At 58.3% G+C, this 24,461-nt stretch overlaps 2 protein-coding genes across 8 annotated transcripts in view; both read left to right on the forward strand.

The window, feature by feature from the left end:
• Window positions 1–9,515: 9,515 nt before the first annotated feature.
• On the forward strand, window positions 9,516–10,433 carry Isg15 (ISG15 ubiquitin like modifier). Its single transcript, XM_027947620.1, has 2 exons — window positions 9,516–9,622; window positions 9,899–10,433. The coding sequence occupies exons 1-2, from the start codon at window positions 9,620–9,622 to the stop codon at window positions 10,370–10,372; spliced, it is 477 nt and encodes a 158-aa protein (XP_027803421.1). The 5' UTR covers window positions 9,516–9,619; the 3' UTR covers window positions 10,373–10,433.
• Window positions 10,434–12,356: 1,923 nt separating this feature from the next.
• Window positions 12,357–24,461, forward strand: part of Agrn (agrin) — a 31,538-nt gene continuing 19,433 nt past the window's right edge. For 6 of the 7 annotated variants that reach the window (XM_071617222.1, XM_071617225.1, XM_071617224.1 and 3 more), the window contains exons 1-2: window positions 12,357–12,614; window positions 14,613–14,874. In XM_071617222.1, the coding sequence (XP_071473323.1) occupies window positions 12,408–12,614; window positions 14,613–14,874 (469 nt within the window). In that variant the 5' untranslated portion in view covers window positions 12,357–12,407. Of the gene's footprint in view, window positions 12,615–14,612; window positions 14,875–24,309; window positions 24,458–24,461 lie in introns of those variants that run through there. The other variant, XM_071617229.1, reaches the window with a different exon arrangement.

Genomic DNA, 24,461 nt, shown 5'->3' on the forward strand with positions numbered 1-24,461 from the left:
AGAGGTCTGGAGAGCCAGTCCTTGGGGCCCCATCTGAAGCTGCCCCTCTGAGGTCAACCCTAGTCTGGCCCTAGTCTAGAGGAAGCATAGCCCCTGGCTTCACCTTGGGGAAGCCCTCTGGAATCCCAGCAGGGAGCAGATAGTCCTCCTGTTCTCATGGGGCACTGAGGTGGGGTGGGGGGAGAGTCTGCCTATAACCCCTGAAGTCTACATGGGGTGCACCCTCTGCTTGGCTGTCAATCTGGAAAGTACCCCCAGTGTCCACAGTATCCCCTTCTCCTGCGGGGAATTTCCTCTGAGGGCCTGAGCCTGTCCCTGTGTTCTGGGCCTCACCTTGGGAAGAAAGAAATCAGGCATACAAGGGACCCAGAGTGGAGCAGAAGCCTGAGAGCAAGGTTCTCCCTGGTTTCTCTGTGTTCCCTACCTCTCCCCTTTGAACCTTTGGTTTCTCTTTTTACCCTAGAGTCCTTGGGAAAGACAAATGAGATCTTATCCCCAAAACACATTGAGGGTGCCCAGCACACAGTGAGCGCTAGATTCTCACCAGCCGCAGCCCTGTTCCTTCCCCAGGTCTGGCCACCCAGCTGAACAGAGAGGACACTGCCTGTTCTCACCTCTGCTCTGCCTGAGTGCCCCCTCCTGCTGAAGGAAAGCCCCCCGAGGACTGAGGGGCCTGTGCAAACAGTCCCCAGCAAGAGTGCATGAGCACCAGCTTTGTCACAGGCTGTGCCTGCTGTCCAGCTGCATCTCTCTGAGACTCTTCCCTTGTCCCTCTACTGTCCCTTCATTGCCTCTTGAATATGAACTTGACCTCTAAAGGATCTTCCTGGGGGCGTTGGGCCTCCACTATGAGTAGGAAGGGAGGGTCCTGGGCTGCACAGGGTCATGGTGGTGATTCCCTTGTGTGGCAGACTGGGTTTTCCAAAAGGGGCACTGACCTCTTGGTCCATAACCTTGTGATGTGTCCCGGTGAGGACAGGGGCCTGGCAAGACAGACTTCTAAGGCTGAGGGTTTTTTTGTTTTTTTTAATATTTTTTTTTTTAGTTGTTGATGTTTAGTTCCTTATTTTATTTGTTTATATAGAGTGCTGAGAATCAAACCCAGTGCCTCACACATGCTAGGCAAGCACTCTACCACTGAGCCACAACCCCAGCCCCTAAGGCTTAATTTTAAAGGTGCTGTACACACCCACCTTGCTGCCTTGGGACATTTGCTGTTGAGACCTGGCCCCATGCTATGAGGAAGGCTTCCCTGGCCTGTGTGTGTTGCAGCTGGCACCCTGCCAGGGTCTGATGATACAACAACAACAAAAAATCAGTGTGTCCTACTCTCTTATTCAACAATGGAGCAGCCGGTGTCCTCAAACTCAGATGACACTGTTTGCCTGGAGATCTCATCAGACCCCATGCATGGATTAAGGATTTGGCCCCATATTGGATGTCAGCCACCAGCTCCAGGGGTCTTACCTATGCTTCTGACCACCGGCAAAAACTCAGGGTTCCCACCACCCCCTCCTTGGTTCAGTCAATTTGTGCCCGTGGATCACAGAAGGCAGGGAATCACATTCACTGGTTTATCATAAAGTGTACTCTAAGCCACGCAGATGAAGAGACACAGGGGAAGAGGGTGGAGAAGGGTCCTAGATCTTCCATGCTCTCCCCGGGGACTGTCCTGAGGAACCTCTAAGTGTTCATCTGGAAGCTCTGGGAATCCTGTCCCTGGGGGCTTGTTTGGTTTGGTTTGGTTGGTTGGTTACCAGGGATTGAACCCAGGGGCACTTAACCACTGAGCCACATCCCCAGACCCTTTGTTTTCAGGGAGAGGGGACCTAAGTTACTAGGGCCTTGCTAACTTGCTGAAGCTGGCTTTGAGCATGCGATCCTTCTGCCTCAGCCTCTGAGTCACTGGGATTACAGGTGTGGGCCACCATGCCTGGCTGTTCTTTGGGTTTTAAGGTAGGCTTCTCATGTAAGCATAATGGATTAGATCAATGGTCACTGGTGATCAACCGGACTTTCATCTGCTCCTCAGGGCCCCCTGCTGAAGTTACCCAGGGGGTTACTAGCCAGCACTTGATATACAAAGACACATCACTCTTTAAAAAATCTTTTGTTGTTGTTGATGGACCTTTACTTTATTCATTTTTTAAAATATTTATTTATTTATTTTTAGTTTTCGGTGGACACAACATCTTTGTTTGTATGTGGTGCTGAGGATCGAACCCGGGCCGCACGCATGCCAGGCGAGCCCGCTACGGATTGAGCCACATCGCCAGCCCTACTTTATTCATTTATTTATATGCGGTGCGGAGACTCAGACCCAGTCTTTCACACATGCTTGGCAAGTGCTCTAACACTGAGCCCCAGCCCCAGCCCAAGACACATTATTTTGAAGTTACAGGTATTTTTCAACTGGTATGCAAGGAGACAGAGATCAAATATGTACTTCACGGTATCATAAAGGCCTAGCTGACAGCCAACACCAGCCCTGTACATGCACCTCCACAGGACACCAGATGGTCCCAGCTGTAGCTGTGAGTGGCCAGCTCACACGTACTGAGCCCGGACCCACACCTGGCAAAGCAGAGGCCCTGCATGCCCATTCCAGTATCAACCCACAGAAAAAGGCAGTATTTGGGAGTCATTGATGATGTAGCATTATGACTGGGACATTGGGGATGGACTGAATCCTGGACCCAGGGTCAGCGATCTTTCCCTCCTCCCTACTTCCTGTTCCAGCAGACAGCAGATAAGATGCAAAGAATCTGTAGTGGTCAGATAAGATCATGAACCAGCCAAATAGATCGTTCCTGGCTATTTGGAGCTGTCAGAGTGTAGGCACTTATTCTAGGCCAAGGTTCTGACAGAGGCAGCTTCACAGTGTCCACTTGGATGTCAACTTTGGTTGTTCAGCTTGGAGGGGTCGTGTGTGGGCATCACAGGCTGGAGGAACCACACTGTGCTAACCCTGGAGCACAGGTATCTGGAAGGTCCTTGCTGTGGTGATTTTCCTGGGCAAGGCTCCTGAAAAGTGACCAGGTGACATGGGCAGGGTGCTGTCATGTCCAATCTTGGGGTGCCCCTCCTTTTATGGGCCTCAGGTGAGGGCATTATGTCATTTGGTGCTCTGGGGTGTTCGATAAGCTCATGGGCCTGGTTTTTCCGATGTTTGATACACCCTTGCACCCCTGTGCTTCTGATCGATTTGATAAGTTCACAGGGGTCATTCTCATAAGCAATTAATTCATTTATTTATTATTTTGAGCCTTATGGCTGTGCCAGGCAGATGGTGGCTGTTTACTTGTAGAAACAAGGTGTGGAGTCATGCGCCTCAGTCCTTGTACTCAAAACAGAGCAGCCTATGGCAATCACTGCTTCATGACACGGAGTACTCAGGGTGGGCACAGCCTGGGGACTGCTGTTGTCACGCTGCGGGGGGCTCGGAGCCCGGCAGAGCCTTCTCTCCACGGTGCAGCTTCCCCACTCTCGCTGGGCTGTGGCGCCTGGAGCAGGCAGGCTCCCCCCCATTGCCACTTCCTGACAAGACCTGTGTGGAAGGGGCCCAGTGCTGACCCTGCGCCATGCTGCCCTTTCCTAGATACTACTCCTGGCTCCCGCCACTCTCCCAGCCATGCTGCCACAGTCCTCGGGGACTCCACAGTCTTCACAATGACCTTCCCTCCCTCCTGGCTCGGTGCCCTCCTCGCTTGCCTTATGCTGGCCAAGGTCCACTCCAGCCTTAGGGTTGGGGTCCCCAACTACCTCCAGCCTGGCAGCCGCCTCCCTCTCCTTTAGCCCTGAGAGGTGAGGTCCTAGCAGAGGCCCCAGTGCAGTATCCTCACGCTGGGCACCCTCTCCTCTCTTGTCAAGGGCACTTGTCTGCAGCCCTGTGGCGGCTGCTGCGCTGCCCGTCTGCTCCACCACACTCAGCGCCACCTGCCTTAAGACTAAGTGTCACATGGTTTAACAACCACCTGCCATCTTCCTCTCACCTGGAGGCTCTGAGGGAGCCCAGGCTGCCTGAGGCCTCGCTCATGAAGTTGCTGTTGGCTGAGGGTCAACTGGACTGAGAGGGCACTGTGCCGGATGCTCAGGGCTGCATCACTGATGCTAGGCTCTCTACCAGCTGCCTGGAATCCTGCCCAGCCTACCCTGCCTTCTCAGGGAGGCTCAGCCAACATCCAGGAGGGTCAAGTGGAGGCCTGGGTTCCAAACCCAATAGCAAAACTTCCAGCACATTCCACCAGTCAAAGGAGGTCAGACCAGATTCGAGGGTGGGACCCTCAAAGTGCTGAGCCGTGTCTTTCCCTCATGCTGTGCTGCAGCTGCATGTGGCAAGAGAGGTGCTGTGTATCACCCTGGCCTTGGTCACCCCCACAGCTGTGCCTCAGGTGGCCCTGATCTGCCCAGGCGTTACGCTGGTCCTGGTCAACCCTGCTCCTGGTGCACTCTTCAAAGCCTCTTCAGAGTCCTGGGGCTGATCCTCTGTATTTGAGGCAGGTGTGCCCTCCTTGGGCCACGTATGCCCCTGCCAAACCCACCTTTGCTGTATGTGTGAGTGGTGGACACATTCTCAATGCCTTTCTGCCCGGTGACACCACCTTTCCTCAACTCTGGGTGGTGACAGTACCCATCAACACTCAGGCAGCCATTTGATGTCAGATATGATTTTCAAGGTCAAAGCAAGACTTTCAAGTAGTGTGAGCACATGTCCATTGTGTGTCTTGCTCATAGACCAGGAAACCAGCAGATGGGCGCCCCTGAGGATCCTCTTTACAGGCCCAAGCAGGCAGGGCTGCAGGAGTGGGACTGCTCCGGCGTTCCAGGGTAGCAAGACCAGCCTTTCCCTGGGACAGAACCTCTGTGCGTGGTTCCCACAACCACTCACAGTGTGGGGGAAGAGGCTACTCCATGGCGCGCAGCATCGGTGAAGCCACCTCCAAGGCCGTTGGGGACAGGCAAGGAGGCCTTGCCCTGCCTCCGGGTCTGGAACGAAGCTACTCTACCTGTGGACTGTGGGCTTCACTGGCACTGTTTCCTGGGCAGGTGCCGCAGGGGCCTCTCTCTCCTAGAGAGCCTCTGACCCCGGGGGGGGGTGGCCAATCTGTCCTGGTAGCCTCCCCACCTTAGCACTCCCCTGTCGGTTGGGTATCTGAGAGCCAGAGGCCAGACAGGTCATTCTGTGGCAGGAACACGAGGGGGCCTGGTTTGGCCTTAGCCCGATTCTCGACTGCCTGTGGCCGTCCCCACAGTCCTGGGTCTGTACATGGGTCTGGATTTGGAAGACAGCTGACCTCGGGTCATGTCATATACTGCGGGCCCCTGCTCCCATCAGACCTGCAGCTCCTTCTCCTCCTCCTTCACGGGACGGGTGGGTTTGACCTGTCCCGTGCCTGCTCCTGCCAACGGCTTCTCACAGATTAGAACAACAGCCCTGGTCACAGACCTGTCTCCTCCTCCAGGTTTCTCTACAGATATCACCACCCTGTCCTGAGAGCCCTGTCCCCAGCCCAGGTCTGTTTTACTAAGAACCAGAATCCAGGGTTCTGAAGGGTCCGCTGGGCTGCTGCATGGTGTTAAAAGAGATCTCTTTCTTGCCCTGTACTACATCCTGCTCTCCCAAGAGGCCCGTTGCTAGGGCTGCCTCTGGGAGGGGCTGTGCCAGCCCAGGGGGCAGTGAGGAAGGAGGGCTCTGGTCTGGCTGCAACCGCTCAGTCCTCCTGGTCCTGGTGAAGGGTCTGGTGAGCTCCTGGCTGCTGTTTAATCAGCCCGGCCTGGGAGCCCCACCCAGGTCTTGGCTGACACATTCCCTGGTCATTGTCCACTGGCTAAAAAGAAAGCTCTGTGCTCCAGTCCTGCAGCCATAGCCTACCTGTAGCCCCTGCCTCAGGAGGCCTGTGGGGAAGGCCCAGCCCATCTGCCCAGAGACATGGAGTGACCTTTGAGCTGTGACCAAGGGCCACCAAGGGACACAGGGTCAGGTGTCTTGAGTCAGCCAGGTGTCATCCAGAATGGTGGCCTCGGGTGGTGAGCAGCCCCTCGGGAGACAGGGAGAGGGGTCTGGATCTGACGCCGGCAGACTTGCATTGGATGGGAGAATCTGTCCCTTGTGCTTCTAGACTCTCAGCGAGGCCAGGTCCGGGCACTGTCATGAGGAAGGCTCTGTCCCCCCTGGAGTCCAGGGACACAGTCTGTGCATCAGGACCCAAGCCAGCCCTGGTGAGGCTCACCCGCCAGAGGCACATCGACATCTCAGATAGGAATGTTCTTTAATGGGCATGAACCAGCTAGGACTAGGTAGAGGAAGAAGCCCAAGCAGACTCCTGGTGCCTGCTGTGCAGACAGTACTCGCCACATTGTCAGGGCTCCCCATTGCCATGACAGGAACACCATGTCAGACCAGATGAGCCTGGGGGTTCTGAATGCTGATTGATGGTCAATAAAATATTTAGGTTTATGCTTTCAGGCAGACAGTCGGGATGGTGCTTGCGCTCACACTGAGTAAAAATCAGAATGATCTTGAGAACGTAAGATCCAGCACATGTGTATAGGTTAACAAAGACAGACACATTAGATGCAATTGGATGTATTAGGGGTTCCACTCCTTCACACAGTGTCCTCTGCATGGCTAGGGGCAGGCACAGCAGTGAGCAGGCTGTAGAGGGAGGAGAGGCTCAAGCCACAGAGAAGTGAATTGCAGGGCTGCTGAAGGCCAGAGGCACAGGCACAAGTACCGGAGAAGAGAAGTAACTGGGGGGTAAACCACTTCTCTATGGACCCCCCTGTGGTCCTCAGCTTTGCAACACTGTGACAAAATACCTGACCCAGTCAACTTAAAAGGAAGACAGGTTTATTTTGGCTCAGGGTTCAGAGGTTTCAGTCCATGGTCCCTGGGCTCTGCAGCCTTTGAGGAAGCACATCGTGGCAGGCATGGGGGAGAGCTGCTCACCTCATGGTAGTGCAGAAGCAGAGAGAGGAGGGGCCAGGGTACCAGGGCCCTTCCAAAGCAGCCCTGTCTCCTACTTCCTCCCACCAGGGCCCAACTCCTAAAGATTCTACCACCTCCCAGTAGTGACATGGGCTGGGGACTGAGCTGTCAATGTGTGGCCATTCCAGATCCAAACCCTAGCAGCCTTGTTCTGGACTTTTGATATCCTTAGTCTCACAGCAGGTGGCTGTTTGTGTCTGGCTTGTTTCATTCAGGACTGTGGTGTGGTGTGACAGAAGCTGCTTCCTTGTCCTGGCCGAGTAATACTCCATGTGTGTGCACACACCACATTTTCCTTGCCCATTTATCTGTTGATGGACATTTGAGTTGTTTCTACCTGTTACCAATTGTAAAAAATGCTGGTGTTCAATTCTTTTGGATATATACTCAGGAATGGAATTGCTGGGTTATATGATAATTGACATTTTGAAGGACAACCGGCCTGTTCTCCACTGCGGCTTTCACACCCCCAGCAGCAGTGCCAGGGCTCCTGGTTCTCCAGGTGCTTGTCAGTGCTCATCACTGCTTCTGTTATTGGTGTCCTGCTGGTGCAAGATAGTAACAGGCTCACTGTACCATTGAGCCATATCCCCACATCCCCTCTTTATTTTAATACAGGTCTTGCTAAATTTCCATGCTGGCCTCTAACTTGCAATCCTCCTGCTTTAGCCTCCTGAGTAGCTAGGATTACAGGTGGGTGCCAGCACACCACCATGTCTGGCTCAGACTGGTTGTGGTTTGCATTTCCCTAAAAATTAATGAGTGAGTATGTGTGCACACGTGTTTGTGTATGTGTGTTGCTGGGGATGGAGCCCAGGGCCTTATGTAGACTAGGTGAGCATTCTGCCACTGAGCTACACACCAGCCCTTTTTGCTGGCTTGGAGATTGAGTTGAGCTGTTTGTCCTGCTGGTGTGTGGTAAGAGTTGTTTTTGTTTGTTTGTTTGTTTTACCAGGAATTGAACCCAGTGGCACTTAACCACTGAGCCATATCCCCCTAATAAGACTCAATTTAGGGCTGGGGCTGTAGCTCAGGGGCAGAGCATTTGCCTAGCATGTGTGAGGCACTGGGTTCTATCCTCAGCACCACATTAAAAAAAAAAAAAAAAATAAAGGCATGCTGTTCATCTAAACTATAAAAATTTTTTAAAAGACTCAGTTTATTTATATATAAAATGGAGTTAATTACTCTTTTCATAGTCATTGAATAAAGTTAAATTATGTATAAGTAGGTCCCAATATCAAGGCTACCTCATGGTAGGAACACTTTTTGTTGGTGGGGGGGTACCAGGGATTGAACTCAGAGGTGCTTAACCACTGAGCCACATCTTCAGCTCTATATTTTTTTAAATAGAGAGAAAGATAATTTTTTTAATATTCATTTTTTAGTTTTCGGTGCACACAACATCTCTATTTTACTTTTCTGTGGTGCTGAGGATCGAACCCAGCGCCCCACGTATGCCAGGCGAGCGCACTATCACTTGAGCCACATCCCCAGCCTTTCAGCTCTACTTTGTAGTTTATAGAGAGACAAATTCTCACTGAGTTGCTTAGGGCTTTGCTTTTGGTGAGGCTACCTTTGAACTCGCAATCCTCCTGCCTCAGCCTCCCAAGCCACTGGGATTACAGGCCTGTGCCACTATGCCCACCCAGCCCTTTTTAATATTTTATTTAGAGACAGGGTCTCGTTGAGTTGCTTAGTGCCTTGCTAAATTGCTGAGATTGGTTTTGAACTCGTGATCCTCCTGCCTCAGCCTCCTAAGCCACTGGGATTATAGCTGTGTACCACTACACCCAGCTGTAAGAGCTCTTTATATATCCTGGATAGTGGACTCTTAGATAAATGATTTGAAACATTTCATCCCAGACTATGGGTTGTCTTTTAACTTTCTTTTTTTTTGTCTTTTAACTTTTTTGATAGTGTCCGTGAATTTATTTTTGTACAAAATAAGATACATTTCTTTTTTTAAATTTTTAATATTCATTTTTCAGTTTTTGGCGGACACAACATCTTTGTTTGTATGTGGTGCTGAGGATCGAACCCGGGCCGCACGCACGCCAGGTGAGCGTGCTACCGCGTGAGCCACATCCCCAGCCCCAAGATACATTTCTTTCACTAAGAAATAATCTGAACAAATATTGTCCTAAACCAATGGTTATCTCTGGGTAATTTGGATTTTCCCTATCTTATGATTTTTTTCCAGATTAATCATGGTGAAAATTTCCAAGCTAACTAATTTGTAAACTGGTAAATGGAAAGTGAAAGTTATCAGTCATTAGTTCATGTGACTACGACTCTTGTGCATCTTGTAGGCAGACTGAGTGCTGGACATTTACGAGCTTCTGAATGCACATCCTGGCGGAGCCTTGGGAGGCAGCCGTTGAGAGCCAGGCCCTCCAGAGTATCTCCCTGTCATTCTGTCATTCTGTCTTGTTTCTCCACTCACGCTGGGGCACGCACTGGGAAAAGGAAACCGAAACTGAAGGCCACCAGCCACTGGTGCGGGCTGTGGGAGGCACCGCCCTCTGACGTGTGTAGCTTAGACTCATAAATGGGCCGTGGAGCAGCTAGAGGGGAGAGGAAGCCAACTCCTGAGCACTTGAGGTGGACCGAGCACTGGAGACCAGGGCCATGGTGGGTCAGCTGGGCTACTCCAGCCCACTTTCCTCCCTCCCCTTGCTGGGGTCTCCCAGCAGCAGAGCACCCACTGCCAAGCCCTGAGCTTGGCCGGGTTCCCAAGTGTGAGGAGAGGGGATGGGCCCACGGGGGGACACAGAGGGTGATGGGAGGAACGTGGAGGCTGTGGGAGACTGGCCTTCCTGCGCCTAGTGGGTGGAGGAGGCAGCCAGCAGAGAACAGCACCCAGGATCTGTGGCCAGTGTGGGAGCCCAACCTCTGTGATGCCCGCAGGGCTGGAACCTGAAGGTGAAGATGCTGGGGGGCGAGGAGCACCAGGTGTCCCTGAGTGACTCCACGATGCTGTCGGAACTGAAGCAGCAGATTTTCCAGAAGACTGGCGTGCCTGCCTTCCAGCAGCACTTGGCCCTGCCCAGTGGCTCCGTGCTGCAGGACAGGGTCCCTCTCATCAGCCAGGGCTTGGCCTCTGGCAGCACAGTCCTGCTGATGGTGCAGAACTGTGACAGCCCCCTGAGCATCCTGGTGAGGAACGACAAGGGCCGCACCAGACCCTACAGCATCAGGCTGACGCAGAAGGTGGCGGAGCTCAAGCGGCAGGTTTGCCAGCAGGAGCACATCCAGGAAGATCTGTTCTGGCTGAGCTTCGAGGGGAGGCCCATGGAAGATTCGCAGCTGCTGGGGGAGTATGGACTCACCCCTCAGAGCACTGTGTTTCTGAACCTGCGCCTCCGCGGGGGCGGGGCCTAGAAGAAGAGAGGAGCCCCAACGAGGATCAAGTGCTAGGAATAAAGATGATGTAAAGGACAAACTGCCTTCTGTCTGTCTGCCTGATCTCCCCCTCTCTCTGCTGATGAATTAGGAGGGACGAGGTTTGAGAGAGAACCAGGCCTGGGCGACAGGCCCGGGCTAGAAGTCAAGGGGCCAGGTGTCACAGAGCCTAGTGGTCTCCACCGTGACTCTTCTCCCAGAAATTGAAGGGAGACATACTTCCACACCTCTTGGGGTCAAGGGGTCATATCTAAAGAATGATAAAGAGACACATTTGCTGGGGCTGCCTGGCCAGGCTGAGCCACAGACTCACAATGGCTCCACTTTCACATTTGGGTGGGCAGAATTAGGGAAGAACAGGTCAGGCCAGGCCAGGTTCCACAGGCCACAGTGTGTGGCTCCCTGGGATCAGCCCCTCCCAAAGCCCTGGAAGCAGTGAGGGTGGGTCCTTAGACCTGTGGGTGGGAGGGCAAGGGAGCCTCTTGCACAACACTGGGGGCTGCAACCTGCCCACCTGCTTTGTCCTGCCTGCAGTAAGGTGGGGACAGATGAAGGGGGCATGTGTATCCTCCAGAGCCTAATGAAGAGGCCAAGTGCAGCAGGCCGGGAACTGGTGGTTCACCCTGTCCACCAGGAGAGCATGTCCCAGACCTTCCCGGATGGGCCAATTCACTCCCTTCTTCTGGAAATGCTTCTTTCAGTCTTTTTCTCCTGTACCAATGTACCCAGTGAGTTCCACAGGAGCCAGGCCGGGCACCTGGGCTCCGGGTACTGTGGGAAGAATGTGCCCCTCCCTGGTCCCTGGACCACTACCTTGGGGGCACTTGGACCTTAGCTTTCAAATGCCTCAGGATGATCTGGCTGGAGGCCCAGAAGACCACTTTTGGGTGCCTGGGATGCAGATCTAAGACCGCCCAGGTCCCCCTTTTGCCATGCTGCAACAGAGCAAGTGTAAGTACAGATCCTTGGAGTCACTTTCTCCCGGAATCCCCCCCAGGGCCAAAGTGGGCTGGGGTCCTCCTCTGGGGGAGTGTCTACCACCCACCACTCAATGCCTCTGGCTCAGAAACCTGTGCCTCGCACACGGCAGATCCAGTTCTAAGAGGACAGAACGGTGTCCTTTCCCTCCATCTTCAGCTCGGCCGGGCTCTAGCTTGGACTCTCTGAGCCTCACCTACCCAGGATAAGCTGCAGAGAGCGGCCCGGAGCGGCGAGGGGGTGTGTCTGGCGCCCAGACGGGACCACCAGCCGATGGACAGCAGGGGGCGCCCTGCTCCCTCGCGGCCAGGCCGCGATGCCCGGGCGGGAGGTGGGCGGGTCTGCGCGCCGCTTCCGTCAGTCACCGCCCGCACCGGTCCGCCGTTGGGGGGCACGGCCTGCTGGGGACGCCCCCGCGCCCTAGTGAGCAAGAGTCTGGACCCCGAAAGCTCGGGCGCGGACCCCAGCTGGAGGGACCACTCCCCCGCCGGGGGAGGGGCAGGCCAGAGGGCCGAGGGGCCGCGGGTCCGGACTCCAGCAGCCTCTCTTTCGGCCCTGTCGTCTCCGCGAACCCCTTGGAAGTCCAGTCACGTCGCCTCTAGATTATGCATTAACCCGACATCAGCCGCATTTCCTGGGGGGGACGTCCGCGCAGGCGGGGGAGGGGCGTCCGCAGGGGTGAAGCACAGCAGAAAGCCCTGGGCCCGCCCTGCCCCGCCCCGCCCCCGGCCTGCCTCTGTCCCCGGACGGTCTCACCGCCACCCGGCGCGACGTAGCGCCCCCACCCCCGGCCTCCGCCCGGCGCCGCTGTCCCGGTGCTTTGTTCGCGGCCGGCGCGGGTCGCAGGGCGCCGGGCGGGCGGGGCGGGCCCCCGTGGGGGAGGGGCAGCGCTGCCCGGCCCCGCCCCCGCCCCGCCCCCGCGCCGCCCGCGCTCCAGCCGCCTCCCGGGGCTGCGTCCCGTCCTGTCCAGTCCGGTCCCCGGCGCGGCCCGGCCCGCGCGCTCTCCCGGCCGCCTTCCGCCGTCCTCGGCTGCGCCATGGCCAGCCTGCGGCCGTCCGGCCCGGCTCCGATGCGGCCACTGCTGCTGCTCTTGGTGGTGGCCGCGCACACCCTGCCCATCGCCGGCGGGACGTGCCCGGAGCGCGCGCTGGAGCGGCGCGAGGAGGAGGCGAACGTGGTGCTCACCGGCACGGTGGAGGAGATCCTCAACGTGGACCCGGTGCAGCACACGTACTCTTGCAAGGTGGGCCCCGCCGGGACCCCAGCCCCGGGAGGCCCGGGCCGGGGCCTCTTCCCCGCGATGCCGCCCCAAGGCCCTCCCCTCGCTTGCCGGCCGCGCTGCTGGGACCCCTATCCCAGGCCGTGGGAATGATCCCGGACGCTCCGCAGCCCCCGCTCGCGCTCCCTTGGCGACCGCCAAGCCTCCGGGTGGGGCGCCTGGTCCCGGAAAACTCTGGAGCGACCGGGAAAGTTCCTGCGGTGTTGCTGCGGTACCGCCCGTGGTGCCCAGGCCGGGCAACCGGGTGTTGGCTTCCCCTCCGCCCAAAGCCCTTTCCCTTATCGAAAACAAGTGCACCTCCCCCCAGGGAGGGTGGGGGCTGCCGCGCCCCCTCCCCACCAGCCAAAGAAAAGGGGTAGGGTCGGGGAGGTGACGCTCTTTGCCTGGGGTGTGCACGGGAGCTCTACCTGTGATCAGTGCTGTTTCCCCCTTCTCAGAGGCGGATATACCAGTGCTAAAGGGGGTGCCGGGAGAAAGAGGGGCACAGCCTAATTTCCTATCGTAGGGAGACTGCTGAGGGGTGCTGCGGCCACGGTTGTGGGGGGCTGGGGCAGGGAGTGGGCGGGGCCGCTGCTGAACCTCGCGTGCCTGGGCCCAGTGGGGGAAGGGGAGCAGGGGCAGGTGCTCTATCCCGCTCCCGGGAATGCTGGAGCTCCCCTGGCCAGAGGGAGGGGAATCTGGTCCCACTTCTCCTTCAGCTGGATCTGGGAGCTCCTGGAGGAGGTATGGGGGGTTTCCTCCACAATCTTCCAGGGAGGGCCCTGGGGACCCAAGGTTGGTCCTCCCTCCGGCCCCCCAGACTACCTCACTGGACCAGAAATGGATCATTCTTGTTCCATGGAGCTGGGGAGGGTTTCGGCTGGTTTCAGAGTGGTCTGTGCGGGCTACAGCTGGGGTCCCCCCCCCACCGAGCCCCTCCCCTCACCGCTGGGCACTTTGCCAAGCCCCTGCAGGATTTTCCCGACTTCCTCCCCTGCTCCTGGGTGTGGCTGGGGTGGGGGGAGGCGCTCAAAGCCAACAGGCCCTCTCCTGCCTGGGTTCGCTCCTCTGGAGCCTGCGGGATGTGTGGAGGTTAGATGAGGCTGGACCAGCTGATGGAGGGGTCCCTGCAGACTCTGCAGTTCTGAGCTGGCAGGTGGAAAGGCGTCCCATTGTCTTTCACTCCCATTCCAAGAGCCCTGGCCCCCAACAGCTCTTGAAGGAAGAAGGGGCCTCTTCCCAGAACTCCATTCGCAGGGAGTAAAAGGATCTGTGGACCTGTTATGTGGGCTGCCTTGGGTGGGGGCTGTAGCGGTCCCTCCTGCCATAGTGTCAGAGTAGATGCCCTCAGGGTCCCAGGAGGAGAGGTGTAGGGTGGGGCTGCCTAAAGCTGCCCGAACTTGACTTTGTGGCTCATGGCTACCTTGGCTGCCCTGACGCTGGAACTGGAGGAGGGGGCCTTCATTTCCTGGAAGGAAGGTGTCAGCCCACCCACAGGGGTGTGAAGATCCTGGCTGGCCGCTTGCCCCCAAACCCCCCTCCATCCCTGTGTCCCAGTCCTGGCTTTGCCCAGAGTGTGAGCAAGTGGTGGTAGGCAGGGGGGGTAGAAAAGGAAGGGTGGAGGAGGCAGGCACTCCAGACCAGGTGGGCCCCTCCCCAAATCCAGCTTGAGCTGAGGTGGACATTTTGGAGTTGGGGTGCTGATCTTGGTTAGACCTGGAATAGGAGCTAATTCCTGGGGTGGGCCTGTGTTCATGAGACATCTTATCACATGAAGAGGTCCCATGTCCTCACGTGACATAGGGGGGCAGCACCACCCCAGCACTGTGTATATTTACCTGTAGCCTCTGCCCAGGCCTGGTGTCTACTGTGGGCATTCGACCTGAGCAGCTGAGGTCGGAGCCGGAAGGGCCCAGGCCATTGTCTGGTATCCTTCCCCCAGGAGGAAGAGGACCATTAACACCTGCCCCTGTGTCTACCCAGGTTCGAGTCTGGCGGTACTTGAAGGGCAAAGATGTGGTGTCCCAGGAGAGCCTTCTGGATGGTGGCAACAAGGTGGTCATTGGTGGCTTCGGAGACCCCCTCATCTGTGACAACCAGGTGTCTACCGGGGACACCAGGATCTTCTTTGTGAACCCAGCACCCCCCTACCTGTGGCCAGCCCATAAGAATGAGCTGATGCTCAACTCTAGCCTCATGCGGATCACCCTTCGCAACCTGGAGGAGGTGGAGTTTTGTGTAGAAGGTGCGTGGGGTGGGTGCGTGCAGGGATCCAGTGGGGTGGGCAGAGGGCTGCCAGGTATGTGTGAAAGGTGGGCTTGGAGGTGAGTGGCAGAGCGTTGGGCCCAGGGAGAGTGAAGAGGGGTTTACTTGCAGCTGGAACACATACTGTCTTGCTGTCTGGCTGTGTTCCCACCTCATTCCTACTTTGCTGCTCCCTGGCCGCATTTCTAGTCATCCAGCCATCAGAGCCCAAGGAACAGAAGCAAGCCCTGCAAAAGGACTGGCTTCCTCGCCCCTTCCCCCTTGGAGGGCTCTTTCCCAGGGGAGGAGCTGGGGCCAGGTGAATGAACGGACACCAGCTGTCATGCTCTGGCAGAAGCCCCATGTCTGCCTAGACTGGGTGCACACATTTGAGCAAAGCCCTGGTGGCCAGGCTTAGGGGTTGGAGGTTGGGGGCCTATCCTGTGTGTCCAGAGGCCCACGGTTTCTGGGAAGAGCTGCTGTGTGGGATGAGTGCTTCTGGGGACTAGACAGGTTAGTGCCTCTGGGAAGTGACCTGTCACATGAGAGGCCAGGGAATGTGGTGGGAGAATGTAAGAGTTTGTCGCCTCCACTTCCTGTCTGTTCCCTTATGGCTATCTGGAATGGGATGTGTGGTGGGGGACGGAGAGAAACTTCCTCCTCAGGGCAGTGGCAGGGGTCATGACTTCCACTTATTTGAGGTGCTCTGTTGGCCAGTGGGGAAGTCCTAACTATTGTCTGCCTTTCTGCTTTGATGCAGCTCCTGAGGGGGATCTCTGGGACCCTTCCCCACGCCCCCTGTGTTGTCTTGCTGGGGGCACTGTGAAGGAGGAGGGACATAGCCCAGAATGGGCAGCCTTGTGGTCTGTCCCCCAGCTGTGGTCAGCTGCTCCTGGGCTACCTCCAGGTCCCCTGAATGGGTCCCTGCTCAGCAAAGGCTTAGCCGTGGGAGTCTAGCCAGGCCATCCCACTGGGCAAAGACCAGTCCTGGTCCTGCCCTGGAAGCTGTGGGCTGGGCATGGCATGGAGGCCTGGGGGGATGAGTAGGACGGAGGAAGGCCTGGAAAAGGAGGGTCTGGGTGGTGTCCATGCTCATCCCTGAAAGATCAAGAGGGAAAATCATTAACTCGATGAGGGGTGGGTCCCTCCTGAGGGTCTGTGACTCAGTAACTGAGGCCTGATAAGGAGTCAGAGGTCACACAGAGGAAGGGTGTCCTGGGCCCAACAGGTTCAGCTTCTGAAGCCTACTTTGCCCTGGTGTCAGGAATGACCGGGCTGAGCAGAGGGACAGCTGGGGAGGAGAGTTCCCAAGGAGGCCCCAGGTGGTGTGGCTTGACCTGTTGTGAGCCATGTGGCTCGGGGAGCAGTTAGGACCTGAAAGCCAGGTGGGGCTTCCAGGCAGGCCAAGGGGACACAGGGGAGCCCCAGGAAGAGGGGCAGAATGAGGAATCTGGGTTCCGCGGTAAGGTTTTGGGGAGCCCAGAGACCTTGAGCAGGGTTGAGTGACAGGAATCTCTACTTTGGAAGCAGACCAGGGTTCCATGGCCGCTAGGACAGGGACGTGCATCAGTGACGCAGGGTGAGACAGGGCTCTGCCTTTTCCAGGCCCCCCTGAGGCCTGAGGGACCAGGCTGAAGGGACATCTCTTGCCCAGTCCTCCCAAGCTGGGTCCGTCTTCTGTTCTGAAGATGAGCACATCAGCCCCCTCCCCAGTCCTAGTGATGGTGGACAGACAAGGCTACAACCTAGTCGACCCTTCCCCACACTGCCCCACCCCAACAGGGCACAGGTGATCTGGTCTTCAGTGGTCACCCAAGACCTACAGGGCCCTCTGTGTGGGAATCCAGTCTGGGAACATGCCCTCCCCCCCCTGCCTAGACACTGCCCTGAGGGGTCCTGCTGCAGGGACATACACCTTTCCCCCTTCTAGAGACTTCTTTCCTCAGTTTCTCCCCTGGGCCAGCTGGAACTTCCTGGCCCTGTCCAGTCAGCCCCTCCCCCAGCTCCGGCCCCCTAGGAAGTCTCCTCCTCCCTCCTTGGCCTGGGGAGCCACATTCCTGGCATAACTGAGACAGGTATGTGCCCCTCCCCCTGTACCACCTTTGGGGGCCCCTCCTGCTCCTTCCAGAAGGCAACCCCACCCCCTGCTTTGCTGGGGAAACTGGCCTGGCTTAGCCTCTCTCCCCTGCCCGCTGCCATTTGGGAGCCTGCTCAGGGCAGCCCTCTGCCACCTTGTGCCAGTCTGGACATTGTCCCACACTCCCGTCACCTCCCTCTGCACCTCAGGAAGGCCACCCTGGTGCTTTGCAAAGCCTCAAAGCCCCCAAGAGGGACACAGGCCTGACTGGGGGCTGGCAGGGCAGCCTGAGGCCCTTCCCTCCCCACTCCAAGCCAGTAGCAGAGAAAGGAAGTGTTGTCTGCCCCTGCCGGGGCCTGGCACAGGGACAGGGCAGGGGGCCAGGGTTGGAGTGAGCCTGGCACCTGCCCAGCTCGGCTCTGCCCAGCCCTGAAGCTGGGGGTCCTGGCAGCCAGGCTCCCAGGTCTGGCCTAGCCAGCAGTGTTCTGGTCAAGCGCTTCCTGCCAGGCCAACTGTCCAGGGCCCTCAGGAGGACAGTCCCAGGGCAGTGGGTGGGGGCATCCTGACCCCGTCCAGGTTCCTTTCTCTGATCTCTTGATCTCTTGGGCTGGGGAGGCTTCTGGACTGCCGAGGACGCCCCCTGCTGTGTACTCCATCTCTGTACCCACCCCCCAGCTTTCCCACATTCCTCTGCAGATGGGAGGTAGCTTCTCCCTGTCCCTGCTTCCCTCTTCTAGACTCCAGGTTCTCAGCCTACCCCTTGGCCACACCTAGTGCCCTCAAGGCCCCTCCCCCAGGCAGGTCCAGGCTGGAGGCCGCTGGCACCGGAGACGGCCTGCCACAGGCAACCTGCCTGTGTGGCTGGGGGAGGGGCCGTCTCCTTCCCACCCGGGAGCTGGTGCTGCTGTGCACCTGAGTGGGTCTGTCTTGTCTTTGGCTGCCCTGGGTTTCTGGGGCAGTTCTGGGATGGGTGGGGAATGCCCTGGCTTCTGTGGGGTGATCTACCTTACACAGGCAAAGGAGGGCAGGACTGGAAACAGCTCTTGGCTTTTTCCAGACCCACCCCATTCCCCTAATCCCCACCCAGAGAAGAGCCCCCCCTTCTGTCCCCCCCACCCCCCACTGGAAATGGAAAAGTCTGCTTTGAAGCCAGCCTCCCTCCCTCTCCTGGGCTGCCCCAGTGGGTGCTAGAGGGAGTCCGTTCTGTTGGGGCCTGCCTGCACCTTCACAGCACCCCTGTGGGTGGGAAACTTCACAGGGGGCTGCATTCAAGGTTAGAGGCCACCTACTCAGGACAGGGGCCAACTTCCCAGCCCCAGAGGCTGAGGTGGAGAGACTGGAGGTCAAAACGGGGCTGTTCCCACACTGAAGGGCCAGGGGCTCCCTGCCTCTTCCCACCTGGCTGTTCTGCTCCTTTCAGAAGGGCTGATCCCCCACACCTAGAAGATCAAAGCCTACCCCCTTCACGACAGGGGGTGGGAAACCGCTGTAGCTGCTGCAGGGGGTGGGGGGCAGCTTCCACTGTCTCCACCGTGGGACCCAGGCCAGCTGTTCACAGCAGAGCTGGGGAGGGGGGTGCTGGATGGGGTGGGAGCTGCCCTCCTGCCTCTGTCAGCTCTTCCCTATGGGGCTCCCCAGCTTTGAGGCCTTGCTGGGCTGGGGGTTGCTGCAGTCACCATGGTAGCCTTGTCTAGCAGACTTGATCCTCCCAGGGATAGTTACCTCTGGGAAGAGGCCTCTGCCCCCTGTATGTTCTGCTGCTGGGCCCCAGGCTGGGGAAGGTCTCCTTGAAGCCTCCAGTGGAGAGGGACCCTCCCCAGTGAAGGGCCCCCTCCCTCCAGTTCAGATCCTGAGAACTTCCTCTGAGGAAGGCCCCCTGCAGGGGCTGCTAACAGCTGGACCTGGGAAAGGGGGGATGGCCTCTCCCAGGCTTCCCTGCACACACCCCCACTCCGTGGAGTGGAAGCGTGGGAGAGGGAGCAGAGCTGCTCACCAGCAGGCTGTTTCCAGCTGTGCTTGTGTGTGCCTGGGGCCAAGCTGTGTGCAGTCATTCTGTGCTTTCTATGGGCCTGGCTGGCAGTGGTGGTTCCTGATGCTCTATCACAGTGGAGATAGGTGGAACCCATCTCCAGAGGCCCAGGGTCGGACTCCCTCCCAGATCTGCACCTGAGAAGCTAGTGTCCCTGGGCTCAGCCTGGGAGGAGGACGCTCAAGTCTTGGCAGTGGGCGCCCTCTGCCTGTGTCTGAGAGGCCTCTGCCTTCATGCACATGTATCACCTCTGCTTGCTGCTTATTGTCCAGTCTGTCCCCTGGCCCTGTCCAGCTGGGCCTGGTGCCTGCCAGGAGCCCAGCACCTTCTCCTGTGGGCTCTGCCCGTGGGAGTAGCTGAGGTGGTGAGATGAAGGGCATGCTTGGTGGGGCTGCAGTGAGGATAGTCCCTCAGGGCCTGCCTGACCCTGAGGCTGATGCAGACACTTCCCCTCCCCACACAGCCAGACAGGGTGCAGGGCAGTTAGGCCTGAGGTTGGCCTAACTGAGCCCTCCCTGCCCTCCCCTTGGCCACACACGCTGGGCCCTTGGAGAAGCAGCCTGGCCTGTGGGGCATCGTGCTCACAGATGTGAGGTCCCAGTGCATTCTGGGGAGAGTGAGCACTGACACTCAGGGAAAGCAGAAACTGTACCCTGTGCCTTGGAAGAGGGTGGGAGAAAGGTGCCATCAGCATGGGGAGGAGAGAGGACAGAAAGCCGCCATGCTTCCAGGACCCCCTGGCGGGAGAACAAGCTGACCCTCCTCCTTTTCACCTGACCGACCTCCTCTGCTGACCCTGCACTCCTTCATGAGGAAGCTCCTCCCTGACAGCCTCCACCAAAGCTCTCCCTCTAGGGTCTGCCTCTGCCCTCTCCTTCCTGCACCTTTGGTCCTTTGTACCTCTCCCTTCCCTGGACATCCCAGTGCCCAGCTGGCCAGCACCTCCAGGAAGCTCCCTAAAACTCAGCCCTTGGCCATGGAGTGGTACCAGCCCTATTCTGCCCACCTCCCCTGTGTCTGGTGCCTCTTGCCCAGCTCAGGACAGCTGGACTCTCAGAGGCATTGACCCACATCTGGGTTCCACCTGTCTCCACACAGTCTCTTTCCTCCTGAAGATGGACAGGGCCTGGCTGAGTGGGTTTGGAGCTGCCGGGAGAGGAAGGGCATATTTTATAGAACTTGCTCACCTGGCACCCCCTGGTGGTTGTGGCAGAGGCCCCGGACTCCCTCCCAGATCTGCCCTGAGAAGCTGTCGGCCAGTGCCTGTTGCCCCTCCCACTGTCCCTGTTCCCCAGGCTTCACCACACTGGCCTCCTGCTCTCCTGCAGCTTCTTGAGCTAGTTCCCATCCTGGGCCTTGGCAGTTGCCTCTGTCTGGGGCTCTTCCTCTGAATCTGTGGAAAAGCCCTCTTTCTGTCCCTGGGCTGTGTGCAGATGTCACCCCAGAGGCCACACTACTGTCTGGGCTGTTAGAAACTGCTACAACATAGCCTCCCTGAGGCTGTGCCTGGGACACTGAGCCCTGCCAGGGACGCAGACTGGCTGGTTAGGGCTCCTTTGTGATAGGGTGGGGCCAGCTGAGAAGTAAGGGGTGGGGTCAAGAACTGCAGGCTTCTGGAGTGTCGCTATTCTGTGTGCTAGCCTTCTGTGCCTCTGTCCCTTAATTTTCACTTACTCACCACCCTGAATAGCAGGCTGTTCAGGGTGGTGAATACCTGTTTGGGGACAGATAAAGGGCACAGGCTTGACCCAGACACCTCCTGGCCTCACCTGAAGTTGGCAAGAGGAACCACAGAAGGCCAGCCCTTGGTGGCTGGCCTAGGCCCAGCAGGGACATCCTGCTGTGAAGCTCCCAATGTCTTCTGAGAGGGACAGGGAGGATGTGGCACAGCTTGAAACTGCATGACGAGGCTGCAAGTGGTGTGGTGGGGAGCCAGGCCGACAGATAGAGGCTCCCCTCTGAGCAGGGCACCTCTGGGCAAAGAAGCAGAAGGCCTCACCCTCCGTCTGAGGTCAGACGGTGCAGGTGCGTCTGCAGATGGCAAGGGGGAGGCCCCTGTAATGGAGATAGTGTGTGCCTATGTGCGGCATGCTACCATCTGACAGCCCCGCAGTTAGGTCCCTTGGGCTCCCAGCCATCCCACCCCACCCCATCCCATCCTTTCCAAGGGAGCCCCACCCCCTCCAGAGCGGAAGGGGGATCATCTGCATGAGAATGGGCCAGCCGGTTGCCTATGGGCTGGACTTTCTACCCTTTCCTAGGCCCATAGAAGTACCTGGAAGTTCCCAGCCAGATCTTAAGTGTGTACACAGCCTGTATGGGGCGGGTGTTAGTGTGTGCAGGCCGGTGGGGGCGTGTGACCCCAATGCTGCAGACTTGGAGGGTGGGAGTTCCTGCACGCCCCAGAGGAATGCCAGTGTGTGGGATTGCTGTTGCTGCGGGGGGCTGTTTCCTGGCTCAGTATCCTGTTCATTCCCAGGGCATGGGCCTGCGTGGGCTGCTCCAGGCTGAATGATTTTGTCTGAAGATCCCAAAATAGCTTTAGTAGCCTGAGCTCCCCTCCCCCTCGGGCCGGGAGCCTCAATGGCTCTTTGTCTCTCAAGACATCCCGCCCCTGCTGGGGGTGAAGACACTGACAGGGGCTTAGTGGGGCTGGGCTGCCAACCTTGTTCCCTTTCCTATTGGCTGATACCAAAGGACCCTAAGCCCCATTCCCAGTGTTGGCTTGGGCCATTTCGGGCTCCCACGTGAGCATCCAGGCCAGCCTGTTGGCACTCCTTCAGTATCAGATCCCAGGGTCTCTGGGGGAGCCAGACTTTGCCAGGGGCTCCCACTACCACTCAGACACCCCTGCCCCCAGCCCCCCTACCCTATTCCTGGCTGCTTCCTGCAGAGCATACCTAGAACATTCTCAGTGTTTCCTGAGGCTTGGCCCCTGGCACTTTTCGGGAGGCTCTCTGCAGCCCAGCAGTGAGAGGCAATGGGAAAGCCTGCATGGGCCACTCTGGGTGCCCCACACCCAGTCTCCCATCGGCTTTCTGGCTCTAGGAGTCAGACCCTGCCCTGGGCAGGAAGTTGCCAGCACCGCCTGGACACTTTCTAGAGTGTCATGGACAGTGTCAGGGGTCCAGAGGTGTTTGGGGCAGGAGCTCCCCAGAGGAGAAGTGAAGGTGGCCAGGGACTGGGACTTCTTGCCAAGTTTCATCAGAACAATGGGTTTCAGGGCCACAAGAGATGGGAAGGTCCCTAACACAGGTGATGGGCAGGGGTGATGTGGCAGTGGAAGGAGTAGGAGCAGAGGGACAGGGTGGACAGGGTGGAGTGCGAGTGCCAGGAGGCAGTCGGCAGGTTGGGGGCTCCAGCAGGCTACCTGTGGGATGGAGGCCATGTGGGGGTGGGGCCATTTCTGGGCCTGGGAAGGACTCATTCAAGGACTGGGCAGAAAAAGCCCCACAGACAGACCAGGGACTACGGGGAGGTGGGTGTGGTCAATGCTTTCTTCCCCAGGTGGACTGACATGAGCTCCAGTGACCACGAGGTGGCACTGGTAACTGTGGCAGCAGAAGTGGGGCTGGAAGGAAGACCTACTGAGGGCATATAGAGCTGACAGCCGAGCATGTGGGTATGCCTGGGTGGTGCTAGGGGGAGTGAGCACCAGGTTCTGGCAGGGTGCACAACCTGGCCTAGAGGAGGAGAATGCTAGTGCTGAAAGGACATGGCACTCATGGAAGCTTGTGTGGTGGGGTGTGAGCAGGACCAGTGAAGGGTGGGGGCATGGGTGCTCAGAGACCTGTCCAGGATAGTGAAGGTGTTAGCCATGGAGGTGGTCACCTTGGCCTCAGGAGGACCCATGTGGCTAGTCAGGATGGCGTGGGGATCCAGGCTATGGGACCTCTCCAACCCATGGTGCCCCCAAGTTTGGAGGGAGCAGAAGTCGGGGCCCGTGTGTAGATGCCCTACTCTGGATCGGGGATTCCAGACTGGCTGCCCTCCTCTCCGGCTCGGAATTCCAAGGGAGGCCGCTGGGGGGCGCTCTAGGCCCGTGGGACCACAACTGCTTTTTGCATACGGCTTATTTGCTTGGGGCTCATTTGCATTTTTTTCTCTTTGCACTGAAGGGAGTTAAGGTTGCACTGATGATTTGAGGTGTTTGCTGCCAATTCCTAGGGGAGAAGTGGGCAAAGCAAATTCTGGACACCTCACTTTACACCAACCCTCCTTCCACCTTGCACCCTACCTGGGGACCCTTGCCCACACACATCAGGGTGGAGACATCAGAACAGACATATTTGCAGGCACACACAGACGCATCCCAGAACCCTAGAACCGGGTCGTAGGTGCAGGGCCAAGCCCCCTATAGGTATGTTAAACCTTACTGCCCCGCCCCGCCGGGCACCAGCCCAGCCTCTGCCTGCGACTCAGCCCCAGCTCCTATCACCCTTGCCCCAGTGAGGTTCCGGTTCTGATCTTTCTCGCTCCCCATCCGCGGGCCAGCACCAGCCACCACGCCAGCACCTGGCCCGCCTCAGTTCTTTTTCAGCCTCTCCTTTGGCCCCTCCCCTGGCCTCAGCCCCTACCTCCTGCCCCCGGCCAACCCCTCCCTAGGCCCCGGTCCCCTTTTTAGCACCATCCTGCCCCTGTGGATGCCCTAACCCCCACGTCAGCGCTGCCCCTCCATCTCTTTTGTGACTCGCGTCGGCCCTCATCCGCCCATCCTCTGCTCTGAACTGCGACTCCCCGCGGACGCCGGGGTCCCCCGAGGCAGCTTCCTTTGTCTCTGCTCCCCGCCCTCCCTCCGCGACGCCCCTGGCCCCGCACTCACCGCCCCAGCCTCGCGAGGGTGAGGGCAGCCGCTGCTGCTGGAGGCGGGCGAGCGCCTCCGCGGCCGGCTCTTTATTCTTTCCGATGCTGTCGCTCCTCCCGCTGCTGCCATCGCGCTCCCGCCTCTGCCAGGCGCGAGCAGCAGGCCCCGCGCCCGCGGTCCCGCCGGCCTCCGTCGCTCCGGCTCCCGCTCGGCGGACAGCGCCGGCTGGCGGGCGGAAGGGTTGCGGCGGCAGGGGTGGCCCTGGCCCTCTTCCATCCTCCTTCGCCTGCTTCTGAGCCCGCATTTGGGATTTCTGCTCCTGGATCATTCTGCGCACATCCCGTTATGAGCCTGGAGGGCCGGGGAGGACCGGGCGTGCCCCAGGCTGTGAATGGGGCTGAACTTTGAGAGCGCAGCAGCTGTCCACTGCCCCAGGGGACCTAGAATGGGGGCAGTAGCCCCGAAGAGGCCCAAGGGCGCTCCGTGAGGACCCCCACTCCCCAAGAGAGAGGCCAAGCCCCAGGCCATGCCTCCGTTGCCGCTGGAGCGGCCCCCCCGGCAGCAGCCTGGCGCCTCGCTGGTGGTGCGGTACTTCATGATCCCCTGCAACGTCTGTCTGATCCTGCTGGCCACCTCTACGCTGGGCTTCGCGGTGCTGCTCTTCCTCAACAACTGTAC

Source organism: Marmota flaviventris, chromosome 10 (genome assembly GCF_047511675.1).
Source record: "Marmota flaviventris isolate mMarFla1 chromosome 10, mMarFla1.hap1, whole genome shotgun sequence".
NCBI lineage: Eukaryota > Metazoa > Chordata > Mammalia > Rodentia > Sciuridae > Marmota > Marmota flaviventris.